Source organism: Panthera leo, chromosome B1 (assembly GCF_018350215.1).
Source record: "Panthera leo isolate Ple1 chromosome B1, P.leo_Ple1_pat1.1, whole genome shotgun sequence".
NCBI lineage: Eukaryota > Metazoa > Chordata > Mammalia > Carnivora > Felidae > Panthera > Panthera leo.
Genome location: NC_056682.1, coordinates 42,736,386 through 42,751,142, shown reverse-complemented (window position 1 = coordinate 42,751,142; position 14,757 = coordinate 42,736,386). Strand labels below are relative to the sequence as shown.

The 14,757-nt window shown below is 33.2% G+C and overlaps 1 protein-coding gene across 3 annotated transcripts in view; it reads right to left on the bottom strand.

The window, feature by feature from the left end:
* Positions 1-14,757, bottom strand: part of LOC122217595 (A disintegrin and metallopeptidase domain 3-like) — a 112,275-nt gene that overhangs the window by 11,856 nt on the left and 85,662 nt on the right. For 2 of the 3 annotated variants that reach the window (XM_042934767.1, XM_042934766.1), the window contains exons 15-18: positions 13,091-13,181; positions 12,639-12,828; positions 6,012-6,098; positions 3,374-3,488 (exon numbers count right to left, since the gene is read on the bottom strand). In XM_042934767.1, the coding sequence (XP_042790701.1) occupies positions 3,374-3,488; positions 6,012-6,098; positions 12,639-12,828; positions 13,091-13,181 (483 nt within the window). Of the gene's footprint in view, positions 1-3,321; positions 3,489-6,011; positions 6,099-12,638; positions 12,829-13,090; positions 13,182-14,757 lie in introns of all 3 variants that reach the window. The other variant, XM_042934769.1, reaches the window with a different exon arrangement.

Genomic DNA, 14,757 nt, shown 5'->3' with positions numbered 1-14,757 from the left:
ACCTCTAAAAATTCAACATTTAAAAAAACACAATCTAATTAGAAAATGGGCAAAGACATGAACAAATTTTCACTGAAGAGAACATACAGACGCCAAATAAACACATTAAAGACATTCAACATCATTACCCATTAGGGAAGTTCAAATTAAAACTACAATTAATACATACCTAATAGAATGACTAAAAAAACCCAAAAACCAAAAACCAAAAAGCAAAAAAAAAAAAAACAAAACAAAAAACCAGTGATATCACCAAATATTAGTGAGGATGCCAAAACAATGGGTCATTCATATACTGTTGGTAAGAATGTCAAATGTTACAGTCACTCTGAAAAATAGTTTGGCAGTTGCTTTTAAATCTATAAATGGATTATTATTGACCCAGCAATTTCACTTTTGAGGATGTTTCCCAGGGAATTCAAATTTTACTTTCATTCAGAATTTTCCACACGTGTGCATTGGAGATCTATTCATAGTAGCTAAAAATTGGCAAATATCCATCAGTAGTTTGATACATCTGTACAAAAGAACACTAGTCATCAATAAAAAGGCATGAAGTATTCATACTTGCAACAATTTGGATGCAGTTCATGGAAATTACGGAAGAGAAAGAAGCCAATCTCCAAGAGATATAAACTGTATGATTCCATATGTATAACATTCGTGAAATAACATAAGAGAGATGGCAGTTTAGCTATTATCAGGAGTTAGCAATGGCAGAAAAGGGGATCAGTGTAGCTATATAAAGGGGTAACATTAGGAGCCATATAGTGATGATACACTTCTGTATTTTGATTGTGGTGGTGGTTACACAAACTTGAACATATGGTAAAACTGCATGAAACTGAATACCAACACCCACATATGCACTCATACACACACACACACACACACACACACACACACACTCACACACTATATAGATGTATACTAGTGAAATCTGAATAAGGTCTGTGATTTTAATAATGTCTATTTCCTTGTTTTGCTACTGTACTATAGTATTAAAATATGTTAAAACTGACAGAGTCTGAGTAAAGGGTACATAGGACTTCCATCTGCACTTTTTTGCAGCTCTTTGTGAATCTATAATTATTTCAACATAAAAAGTTAAATAAAAATCACAGAGGGATATCATTGGACATCTACAACTGGCAAAACAAAATCAAAGCAAACCAAACAAAAATGACAACATTGAGTGCTTGTGAAATGTTCAACATCCATGCAGAGAAACTGGAACTCTCATTGATAAATGCAAGGAAGGAAAACTGGTACATTCACGTTAGAAAATAGTTTCGCTATTTTTTTCCTTTTTTTTTTAAAGTTTATTTTGAGAGAGAATGTGTGGGTGTGGAGGAGGGACAGAGAGAGAAAGAGAGAGAGAATCCCAGCCAAACAGGCTCCACACTTTCAGCATGTAGCCTGATGCTAGGCCTGAACTCACAAGTTGTGAGATCATGACCTGAGCTGAAATCAAATTGGACACTTAACCAACCAAGCCACCCAGGCACCCCAAAGCTATTTCTTGTAAAATTAAAAATACACTTGATAAAAAGTAAACACTTAATAAATGACCCAGAAATCTTAGTCCTTGGTGTTTACCAGCCAAACGGTGAAAATTTACGTATACACAAAAGTCTATGTGCACATGTTTATAGCAGGTTTATTTAAAATTGCCCAAATCTAGAAATAACCCAAATACCTTTCAATGGCTGACTGGATAAGCAAATAAGAATGCATCATTTCAATATAGAAGCCTACTTAACAATAAAAGAATGAGCTATTAGGGAGCGCTTGGCTGGATCAGTTGGTATAGCACACAACTTTTGATCTCAGGGTTATCAGTTCATGCCCCACATTGGGCCTGGAGCCTACTTAACAAACAAACAAAACAAAACAAACAAACAAACAAATGAATGAACTCTTAAACAGGAATATGACCTATGACAACAGGAATGGATCTGAAATGCATATGTACTGCAAATGACATTCTGAACAAGGGAAATCTATAGGGACAAGAACAGGTAATTTGTTTCCAGGAATCGGCAGTGGGGCATGAACACAAAAGAGCAGCCAGTGGGAACTATTGAGGTGAAAAATCTATTGTGCATTGTGACTGCGGTGTTGGGAACAAAAGTCTGCGCTTTTTTCAATACTCAATGAATTATATCCCACAGAGCGAATGTCACTGTGTATCATTTTTTAAAACCCAAAGATGTTTAATAAAAAATATTTAAAAAGAGACAAGGGTTTAAGATTTTTTTCAAAATTTCCAAAGCCATATTAACCTATGGATTCAAGAATCACAGCCAACCTAAACAGGATAAATTCAAAAAGAAACATGTCTTGATAAATTGTAGTGAAACTGGAAAATCATATAAACATGTAAAATAAAAATGTATAACATAAAAACATATAAAAGAAGTATAAAAAATATAAAAGAAACATTAATCAGAAGAATAATAAGAATGGCACTGTAGGGGCTCCTAGGTGGCTCATTTGGTTGAGCATATGACTCTTGATTTCAGCTCAGATCATGATTCCAGGGTTATGGGACCAAGCCCCACAGTGGGCTCCACACTCAGCGTGGAGCCTGCTTAAGATTCTCTCTCTCTTTCTCTCTCTCCTTCTGCCCCTGTCCTCCAAATACATTCTCTCTCTCTAAAAAAAAAAAAAAAAAATGACACTGTATTCTCATCAGAAGATATAAGCTAGAATCAAAGATTACATCTTTGAACTGCTGAAAGAAAAACTTCTCAGTGTAGAATTATTTAATTCCAGTGAAAATAGTCTTTGGAAATTAAGACATTTTTATAAAACTTTTAAAGACAAAAGCTGAGACAATTGGCCACCACAAGGTACAAACAAAAAGAAATATAAAAGGAAGTTTTTTCAGAGAGAAAAAAATGACCCACATGGAAGAGTTGAAAAGCCCTTGATAACTGCAAATGGATGGGTAAATGTAAATATTTATATTAAAAATCTTTAAAATTTCATTATCTATTCAAGGCAATATAACAATAATCTATTATCAGATTTATGACATATATAAATAAAGTATAAAAGTACAAATGATGGAAAGACATTAATGAAATTATACTGCAAAGATTTTTACATTTTGAAGTTTAGAAAGAACAAATATGCTTATATATGTTCATAAATGTTCACCAAATATTTTTTAAATGTTTTGTACCATCTACTATCCATATGCTATGGATACTTAAATTTAAATTAAATAAAGTAAAATAAAATGGAAATTTAGGTTCCTCATTGCACTATCTATGTCAGGTGCTCTATAACCACACAGTCAGTGAAGATGCAGACCATTTCTGAAAGGGGAGAAAGCTCTTTGAAACACACTCATCTGGATACTAACTTGCCTTACTCCAAAACCCATTATCAATACTTCCTCCTGGTGATAATGGCGATGGTTTACAATATGGAGGAGTATATCCAACATCACAGTGACAATGAAGCAAATTATTGCAAACCTGAAACCAAAACCAAATAAAAAATAAGAACATTTTATGTACAACATAAAAATTAAATGCATTGTTCTGTTAGTCAATGTAAATTATTAAAGTATTGTAATTTGTATATTTATTTTAATGTGGCAAATATTTTTAAAATAAAATATAACAAATTCCCATGCATTAACTTTTTAAATGTCATTAAGATTTTCTTTTGTCTCATATGTTTTCAAATAAAAGAACCTTCATGATAAAACTGAAATGCCTTATTCCAAAAAGGCACAAAATTATGAATCAAAAAATTATACTAATCATCAGTGAAATGTAAATCAAAACCACAATGAGATATAACCTCACAACAGTCAGAATGGCTAGTATCAAAACAATAATAAATAATAAGTAAGTAAATAAATAAATAAATAAATAAATAAAAAAAGAAAAAAAACAAGTGTTGGTGAGAATGTGGAGAAAAGGGAACCATTGTGCACTGTTGGTGAGAATGTAAATTAGTGCAGCCACTGTCAAAAACAGTATCGAGTTTCCCCCAAAATTAAAAATAGAACTATCATACAATCCAGTAATTCTACTACTGAGTATTCACCCAATGAAAACAAAATCACTAATTAGTATATTGCACTCTTTTGTTTATTGCAGCATTATTTACACTAGCAAAGACATGGAAGCAACCTAAATGGCTATCAGTAGATGAATGGATAAATATGCAGTATATCTAAACAATGGAGTGTTACACAGCCATAAAAAAGAAGAGATCTTCCCATTTGTGACAAGTTGGATGGATCTAGAAGATATTGTGCTAACTGAAATAAGTCAGACTAAGAAAGACAAATACCATATGATTTCATTCCTATGTGGAATCTAAAAAAAATAAATGAATAAACAAAAAAGCAGGATTAAATCTGTAAATACAGAGAACTGGTGGTTGCCATAAAGGGGAACAGGTGGGGGTAATGGGCAACATGTGTAAAGAGGAGTGGGAGATATAGGCTTCCAGTTATAGAATGAACAAATCATGGGGCTAATAGGTACAGCAGAGGGAATATATTCAATGATACTGTAATAGCAAATGATAGCTACATTTGTGGTGAGCATATCATAATACAGAGTTGTTGAATCACTATATTCTACACCTGAAACTAATGTAACACTGTTTGTCAATATATTTCAATTAAAAAATTATAAAATAGAAGTTAATATTTATTTTGAATTGTGCTAGGTTTAAAAATAGTGGTTATAAAAACAAACTTTTCCAAAAATTGGGGAAAAAAACAAAAGGAGAAGCTTCCTTAATGAGACACAGATACCTAAATGTATTTTGCTAGAAATAGGAAGGTTAGAAAATACCTATACATGTAATTGAAAGAAGGGTCAGAAGCAGTAGGTTCATAGAAAAAAATTAATAAGAAATTAAATTAAAATTAAATAAGAAAGGATAGAACTAGAAAAGAAACTGTTAATAATAGGACATGTAAGTAATTTGGGAGAAATTTTTGATATAAGACACGCAGGCAGGTCACTTTATTCCTGGATTATTATATAAAATGTGAAGCATCAATATGGCAGGAGACACTAGTCACAAAATTAAAGCCAAATTTGTGTTCAAAAAAACAAACTACAAAATTTCTATTCCCTAGTAGATAATTTCACAGTGGATGAACAAATTAAAATGCAAATGGAAAATACGTCTATGCATACATGCTTAAAAACCATATCATTAGGTAAATACAAATTAACAATGGATTTAGCATGTTAAAAGTGATTTACAAAAACTGAGATGCTAGTCTGGCCAGAATTTGAGGAAATGCATATTTTTATACCTGATAGGAGAGAGCAAAAATTGGTATAATATGCGTTAAACACAATATAATATTTATAAAAATTTAAATAGTACATCAATGTGGCCAATAATATTTCATTAAAAATTTAACAAGAAGTCAGATGAATGTGCAAATGTTACTGTACCCGATGTCCATTGTCCCACTACTTATAATAGTTAAGTTAAAATTTAACATCCAAAAGTCCATCAGTGAAGGACTTTTCAAATATAGTATGGAGGACATACAGGGAAATAAATTGAAGTCACTAAAGGATGAAAGAGATCTGAATAGACAAGAAACTCTGCTCTCACAAAAATATTAGATCATAATATTTTGATATAAATATATTGTGTGTCTAAATATATATCAGTACACACACACTCAACCATAAGCATATTTACATGTATGTATAAATATGTATGAATAATCCTTAATAAATTCATTTCCTAAGTATCATAATCTTGATATAAATTATAATAGATTACACTTCATATTGCATTTCTGTACAAAGTTCAAAGCTCATGAGGCCTAAAACAATAGCACATAAATCATGTACATACGTATAAATAATGGAATCCAATTTCCTTATTTAACTGAAAGTTTTCAACATAATTTCTATGTCAAATAATTCTGAACCATATTATCTTGGAAAATATTATTGATGTGAACTAAAATTACTATATGTAGAAATGAAATAAACATTACATACCCCATGTCCACTGCAATTTGTAACTGAGTCACAATTTACTCTCTTTGGGTATGATTCCTTAGGAGTGCACCGTCCCCGGTCACAAAACTAAAATGTTAAAACAGCCAACAACAAAAATTTTAAATGTAAAGCCATGAATCGAGCAATTGTACTTTGTACAAAAATTTAATGCACAATATACTTTATATTTATCCTTCATATACTATATATTTATATTATCATATTATATTATATTATTTATATTATATTATATATTATTATACATGTATGTTTATATATACATAAATAACATGATTTGGAATTTCATGAGATCTACTCATTCTAAAAGAAGAACTTGGGAGTCCAAGCGGTATGCTATTATTTTACCACATATAAAATTTAGAGAATGAGATACTATGTTTTTCCCAGGAGTACAGCTGTGAGCTTATTGATAGGAATTATTAATTATTATAAGAATAAAAATAGCCACCTTGTACTGACCATTTTTAATAAGCTAGGATCTGTCTTTGCACTTTCTATATATTTTTATAATATACACTAATACACACTCAAAGGAAATATTTTTATCCACATTTTAGATTTGATGAGAATAAATCTACTCTTCTAAGTTCAAGCACAAGTTATTGACAAATGCAATATTCAGTGCAAGAACTACTTTCGTCACAGAGCGACATATTGATCAATGCTAAATAGCAGTGTTCCTGTCATTTTTATATTTTTTCCAACTTTAATGATAATGTCTCTTATCTTTCAAATTAGCAGTGTGACCTAGAGCAAGTAATTTAATCCCTCCATATCTCTGTTTATCCATCTTTGAATTTGGAACAGCAATTATACCCAAATTTTATAAAAGTGTAGGTTATAAGGATGAAATAATTTGTTAGACATAAAGGAACAAAAGTAGTGTCTGGTACATAGTAAATGATCACTAAACACAGAAAGTATTTTAATTATTGTTTATTTGACCTGATTTTTATGTAAGCTCTATGTTAATATTGCTTTATCCAAATTTTAATTTAATTTGAATATCTTTAGGGAAGTCTGTAAAAATTTCTGCTGGCTTTTCTCAGGTTATCTGATAGAATATATATTATATGATGAATAGTCTTAAAAATCATTATTTCCTATCACCATTAACCAACCATCATCATAAAGGTAAGAATATCAGCTTGTTCAGTAACTGGAAGTGCTCTGATGAAGCCAGCAAGAATAACAAAAATTTTGAACAAACCAGCATTACCTGTGCACAAAATCATTTTCATTCTAGTGCTCCTTAAACATTGTCATTGAGGCAATAATAACTAGTCATATTTCCCTGCACTGTCTTTAGGGGAAAAATAAGCTGGAAAAGTTAAGACTCATGCTTCTAATATAATTTCCTGCAGGTAAAAGGGTCAATTTGCAGCTGGCTCTTTTGTAATGACAGCAAAAGCAAGAGACATTACAAAAGTAGTTAGGCCTGGGCAGTGGTTGAGATATGTTTTGAATATAAACTAATATACAAGATTCCTTCCTTGAACAAGATACATGGTGTCCCAGAACCAGTCATACCATGTTTCAAAGAAAAAAAAACACATAGGGGCGCCTAGGTGGCTCAGTCGGTTGAGCGGCTGACTTCGGCTCAGGTCATGACCTCGCGGTCCGTGAGTTCGAGTCCCGCGTCGGGCTCTGTGCTGGCAGCTCAGAAGCCTGGAGCCTGTTTCGGATTCTGTGTCTCCCTGTCTCTGTCCCTCCCCCATTCATGCTCTGTCTCTCTCTGTCTCAAAAATACATAAACGTTAAAAAAAAAAAAAAAAAAATTAAAAAAAAAAAACACATAAAAACAACATAAGTAAATACATATTTCCTAAAGAGAAATGTGAATTACATGTAAGCATATTTTTGTATAGTCCCAGGTATGAGTAAGATAAAAGGAGTTAATTTTATTCATTTATTCATTGATTAGCTTATCTAATTTTGGACAAATGCCCCAAACATACTTCTTTTCAAGTTTGAAATGAATGTGTTGAGATATGTTCATCTTCCCTGGCCTACGTACGTGAACTAGAATCATTTCCCCTGTTCTAAGTCTTATAAATTAAAAAATTAAAAAGCTTTCTATCATATCCAATATTAAGCAAATTTGCATTGCTGGAATATGCCTATCTCCATGCAGTATACTCTTACCCACTATATAACAGTATTAAATATATGAGTGTTTTATTTATACCTTCATTATGATTAATAAGGAGATATATTTTTCTTCCTGTTAATAAAAAAAATAAGAAATAAAGTTCCCCTCTCTCCCTCCTTCTCTTGCTATCTATCAAGATAATTTTTACAGGGGCACCTGGATGGCTCAATAAGTTAAGCATCTGACTTTTGGTTTCAGCTCAGGTCATGCATCTCACAGCTTCATGGGTTCGAGCCCCATGTTTGGCTCTCTGCTGACAGGGAGAGGCCTGGCTGGGATTCTCTCTCTCTGCCCCTCTCCCACTCATGCTGTCTCTGTCTCTCTCAAAATAAATAAATAAACTTTAAAAAAAAGATAATTTTTACAAAGGACCCACCTTTAGTGAGGGAAAAGTAAAGAAATCTTTCCGTTCCAACCACTCTGAAATCAACTAAACAAGAGAGAATTACACATGAAAATACAGCATAACTTTGATGAATTTTTAAAATAACCACAGGAAAATTCCAGTTCAAATTCACAGATATGGCACTCAAAATAGCTCCCCTCTTCCTAATTAATGCAAATAAAGGATCATCAGAAAGAGGCAATTGGAAGATAAAAGATTTAAGAACTTCCTGGGATTTTGAAATAAAATGAAGTCCACTAATGGATAAAATGAGGCGAGGAAGCAACGTCATCAAATGCAATGGTAAAAGAGAGAGCCTGGTTGATCAACTTCGAATGATCAACTTCGAATGCAGCCTGAGTAAGAAGGAAAAGCAGAGGAAGAAGAGCCAAAAAGGCAGGTAGGGAAGGGTGGCTAAAATGCAGAATTTTCAATGGAAGTCTGTCCACAAAACTACAGAAGTAGATAGCTCTCATATTCACTACTCATCTCTCCTTTCTCTCAATTACAAAATGCAGTCAACACAACACTTTTATCCCAAGGGAGATTATTTAGAAAGGTGTTTTGTTTCCGAAAGCAACTGAATTAATGGTCACTATAGAATTTCGACGTTTCAAGCGGTCTGTCCTCTAGAAGAGTTCCTATCCAATTAAACTACTGGAAGTATAGGGTGTCTGGATGGCTCAGTTGGGTAAGCATCTGACTCTTGATTTTGGCTCAGGTCATGATTTCAGCTCAGATCACGATCTCACAGTTTGTGAGTGTGAGCCCTGCATCAAGCTCTGTGCTATGTCAGCATGGAGCCTCCTTGGAATTCTCTCTCCCTCTCTCTCTGTCGCTACCCCACTGATGCTCTCTCTCTCTCTCTCTCAAAATAAAGATATAAATGTAAAAATTTTTTAAATAAAAAAAATAATAAACTACTGGAAGTATCATGGCCTAAAAGCCAGTTTCTGAAATGAAGGCTGTCATGTGACAAAGCCTTGTCACATGGAGAAGGCTGCCGATTCGTTTTTTGGGTTTTTTTTGTTTTTGTTTTTGAGTTAAAAATGGTGTGGGAGTAAAAAGTCATGCCAGCTTCTACTGAACCAAGTAGGAAAAATCAGTCTTCCTTCTGCCCTGCCCTGCCCTTCCCTTCCCTTCCCTTCCCTTCCCTTCCCTTCCCTTCCCCTCCCCCTCCTCCCTCATTCCTTTCTTTGTTTTCCCTCCATGGGGACATTAGCCAGTTGGGCACAGGCTTATGATCAGACTTCCCAGGCAAAGAATCACTGCTGGAGAGATGAGTGAATTGATCTGTAAAGCTTAAAAGCTTTACATACAAGCTGGTTGGAACAAACCAGCATAGCAAGCTTCTGTGGTATTTGCATGTCTTATTCCTATACTGTTTTATTTCAATTGTTATCATTGTAATCATTTGTAATACAAAAAATTGTATTTTTTCCTGTACATTTAATTTCACTATCACTACTTTTAAGATTCTTTTTCTTGGTCTTTAATTGTCAGTTTGATTATGCTATATCCTACTGTGGATCTCACTGGCTTCATCCTACATGATGTTCTTTCAATTTTTTGCATCTGTGTGTTTACACCTTTTGCCAAATTTGGAAACATTCCAAGCATTACTCCCTGAAATACTTTTCCATCCTTAAAATCTTTCTCTTATTCTCCTAGGAACTTAGAATGGCTTTTATCATGACAAAAAGCAATAGAAAATGTTTGCAAAGATGTAGAGAAAATGGAACCCTGATGCATTATTGGTGGAAATGTAAACCATTGCAGCCACTATGGAAAATATTATGGATGTTGTTACAAAAATTAAAAATAGAAACATCACATGATCCAGCAATTCCACTTCTGAGTATTTATCAAAGTAAATTAAAACATGTAACTCAAAAATATATGTGTACCTTCACGTTCACTGCAGCATTATTTAGATTAGCTAAGATATGTAAGCAATCTAAATGTTCACTGATGAATGAATGGATAAAGGAAATGTAGCAAATATACACAAAGGAATATTATTCATCCATAAAAAGGAATTAAATCTTGCCATTTGTGACAACTTGAACGGAACTTGAGAACATTAGCTGATTGATATAAGTCAGACAGAGAAAGACAAATACTGTGTGACCTTATGTGTATGTGTAATTTAAACAACAAAAACAACAAAACCCAAGCTCTTTGATGCAAGGAATGGATTGGTGGCTGCCAATGGTGAGAGCTTGGGAAAGTGGGTAAAATGGGTGAACAGGGTCAAAAATTACAAACAGGGTCAAAATTACAGTTTGTAAATAAATAAGTCATGGAGGTTACAATACTATGGTGACTGCAATTAATAACACTGTATTGCATATTTGAAACTTGCTAATAGAGTAAGTCTTGAAAGTTCTCATCACAATAAAAAAAATTTCATAACTATGTACAGTAATGGATGTTAACCAGATTTCTTTTGGTGGTCATTTCACAATATGTATAAATATTGAACCACTATGTTGTACATCTGAAACTAAGTTAATGTTATATTTCAATTATATGTCAATTAAAAATAGTAACAAATAATTTTTAAAAACCAATAAAAATGTGTAATAATATATTTTGACATTATACACATTTCTAAATCACTTTCCGGATAGTATATGCTAATTTATACTTGTTTTAGGATGATAAGTTATGCTTCCCATCATCAATTATTATTTTCAACTCCTAACTGATTAGAAAAAACAATAACTGGATGTTCATTTACTTTATTTACTTCACCAAGCTAGAAGCACACCGAATCTCACTGTTCAAAAGTTTTTACAGTGTTCAGTCTCCAGTTACACCACTTCCCTTCCCGAAGGTTGTGATGAGGCTAAAAGTTCCAACCCTCTAATCTCTTGGTCTTATTGGTTATCAGCTCCATCATACAGCTATCTAGAGACCCCATCCTGTCACTTCATTAGCATAAATTCAGTTTGATTGGAAGAAGCTCTTTACGATTAACAAAAAGCATTCATTATCACTAGGGAAATTCAAGGGGTTTAGGAGCTCTTGTACCAGAAAATCAGGGAAAAAGACCAAATTATTTTTGTGTATTATACCACCTTTATGCCACTAGAATGATTTTTCCAATCAATTAATGATTAAATTAGCTGATAAATTTATGTACTTAATCTCTCACTTTTATAGTAAACATTTTGTCAGTTTGTCTTAAGTGATCTTTAAAGGGATGACATGTTACTTTATAAGGTAGTCAGCACCAGTGTGTTCATTTGTAATTATTTTATTATTTTTATGTAAGAATAAGTTTTCTAATTTTGACATAAATTTAATATTCATTTCCATTTTCCTCAATTTTTCATTTCTTAAAATATTTCATCTCAATGTTAAGTATCTAAATTTCAACATGAGATACTTGAGTAATGTTTTACCTTAGTTAACGAATATTTCAATGGTACAAAGGACACACACAAATCATTTATTGTTTCTTAAGCTGTTTAAGAAAAATAAAAGCAAAGCTTGAGATCCATTTTATTATTATGTCTTGTGAAAGGGCCAAATTTTTAATAAGTATTATGCTTTTGGAAGAAGAATTAGGGAAGTTGGCTAATGAGCAAATACCTGTTTTACTTTCATTACAACCAAATCAATTATTCTTGTCAATTATAGCAGTACTAAATGCTTTGCTTTTTTTGCTTTCTTTGTTTTTCTTATTATTCAGGTTGTTTTAACCTACTCTTTGGTGCATTATTTGATTCTTTTTTGTTATTTATATAAATTTTTGCAGACCAGATCCTGGCCTAATGAAGAGGCTAATATTCTGCAGTGTGAGAAAATAAGTTCTAATATCTATAGCAAAATTCATAATAAACAAAATGATAGTGAAGCAAGTGCTCCTTTGACCAATAGAAATCTTAAACTTTAAATCTTAAGATCATTATGTAGGAACCAAAATTTGTAATATTAATTGTAAAAAAAAGTTAAGGTCTTTGTCTCTCTCTCTCATGTGTGTGCACATGTGCACTCACACACACACACACACACAGACATCCACACACCGTATATATAATCAAGTCAAATTTTTATTTACCATATTTGGACCACACATAGTGCCATTCGCTGTATACGTAATATCATCTGTTACATGTGCTGTTGGTATTCTTAAATATGCAGAGATACACACATGGCCTTCCATGTAAGTATATTGAACATCAAATTTTTTAAATGGTATTACTTCTAAACGTGTCCAATGACAAACTATCTTTCCACAAAGGATATCCCTGGCAATATAAGGAAGAAACAATTATCCATATGTCACTTAAGGACAAAAAATATTAGGGAAATAATAGTTCAAATATGAGGGTAATTGAAAATGTTACTAGATCATAGCACCAAGCTATTCAGAATATAAACAATCTTAAGAAGTGCAACATAAATATTTATCTGTATATAATACATTCACCTCTCATTTGCATTAAGCAACTCTTTGCAGTACAAACACACAAACAAAATTGGAAAATTTATAATTTTCTAAATACACACTTAAAATTACAATACTTTCGTCCACAGTTTCCAAAATCATCTTCCTGAAGATTCACTTCTTGTGTACATAGAGAAGTAGAACCCTTTGCAACTGAAAATATAAATAAAGTTCCAATTACTCATCTTTAAAACATTAAAAGCTAAAAGTGTGGTAAATTAATATAGAGACATCTAGACAACAGCAATGCTCAGTCAGTGTCAGGTACTATAAATTTTTGGTATCATCTACTGGCTACACAAGAAGAACCATGAAAAACTCCCACTTGAGAATAGGAAAATTGCTATCATAGTGAAGCAATGACTAAGAAATCAAACCATCATTACTCTCCTATCTATAATTCTAATATTCTACTCATTTTCCATCAACTACCTGAAATTTGACTAATATCTTATTCTTTTGGCATAGGTCAAAGTTGTTTTGATTTGTAATTTTATTTTCAAATTTGAACTTACACAAACAATACCTTTTATCATGGTTACAGGATGGATTACTGACTTTAGAAAAATATAGTTTGAAAATGAACCACTGAGGAGCCTACACAGGAAAGACAAATCCCATATCTGGTTTTGAAAGCAAGAGGGCCAAATTTTGTGAATTCTTACAACCAGCAGGACTTAAAACCCAGAATTTTATTTTATTTTATTTTATTTTATTTTATTTTATTTTATTTTATTTTATTATTTTTTCAAATATATATATATTTTTTATTTCCAATATATGAAATTTATTGTCAAATTGGTTTCCATACAACATCCAGTGCTCATCCCAAAAGGTGCCCTCCTCAATACCCATCACCCACCCTCCCTCCCCTCCTTCCCACCCCCCATCAACCCTCAGCTTGTTCTCAGTTTTTAACAGTCTCTTATGCTTTGGCTCTCTCCCACTCTAACCTCTCTTTTTTTTTTTTCCTTCACCTCCCCCATGGGTTTCTGTTAAGTTTCTCAGGATCCACATAAGAGTGAAAACATATGGTATCTGTCTTTCTCTGTATGGCTTATTTCACTTAGCATAACACTCTCCTGTTCCATCCACGTTGCTACAAAGGGCCATATTTCATTCTTTCTCATTGCCACGTAGTACTCCATTGTGTATATAAACCACAATTTCTTTATCCATTCATCAGTTGATGGACATTTCGGCTCTTTCCATAATTGGGCTATTGTTGAGAGTGCTGCTATAAACATTGGGGTACAAGTGCCCCTATGCATCAGTACTCCTGTATCCCTTGTAAAACCCAGAATTTTAAAACTCAGTAGCTAGGCTTTGGTTGAACCCAGAGGGCATTAGGAAGCTGAGTCCCTAGTCTTAGACAGCAGGACAAACAGCCAGCAGAGATACAACAGGGAAGCAGCAGTCTGAAAACTGCCAGGGACAGACAGGAGGGAGAGTGATTTATTCATCTTGGAGCATGGTCTAGGAAGGCAAGGATCATGAGGAAATGCCTCCAGGAACAAAGGAGCTAGACGTTGCCATTTTCCTCCCCCAGCCCCCACCATAAACACAGGGCCACCTGCAGGAAACAGCAATGGTGCCACCATTTGCTACCTAAGCCCAAACCCCCTGTGCTTCAGTGGATCAGCCCTTCTCAGTCATGCTTGCCTCAGTCCCAGTGCTGTGGGCCCCCTCCCCCAGAAGACCAGTGAAAACTCCAACAACACCTAGTCAA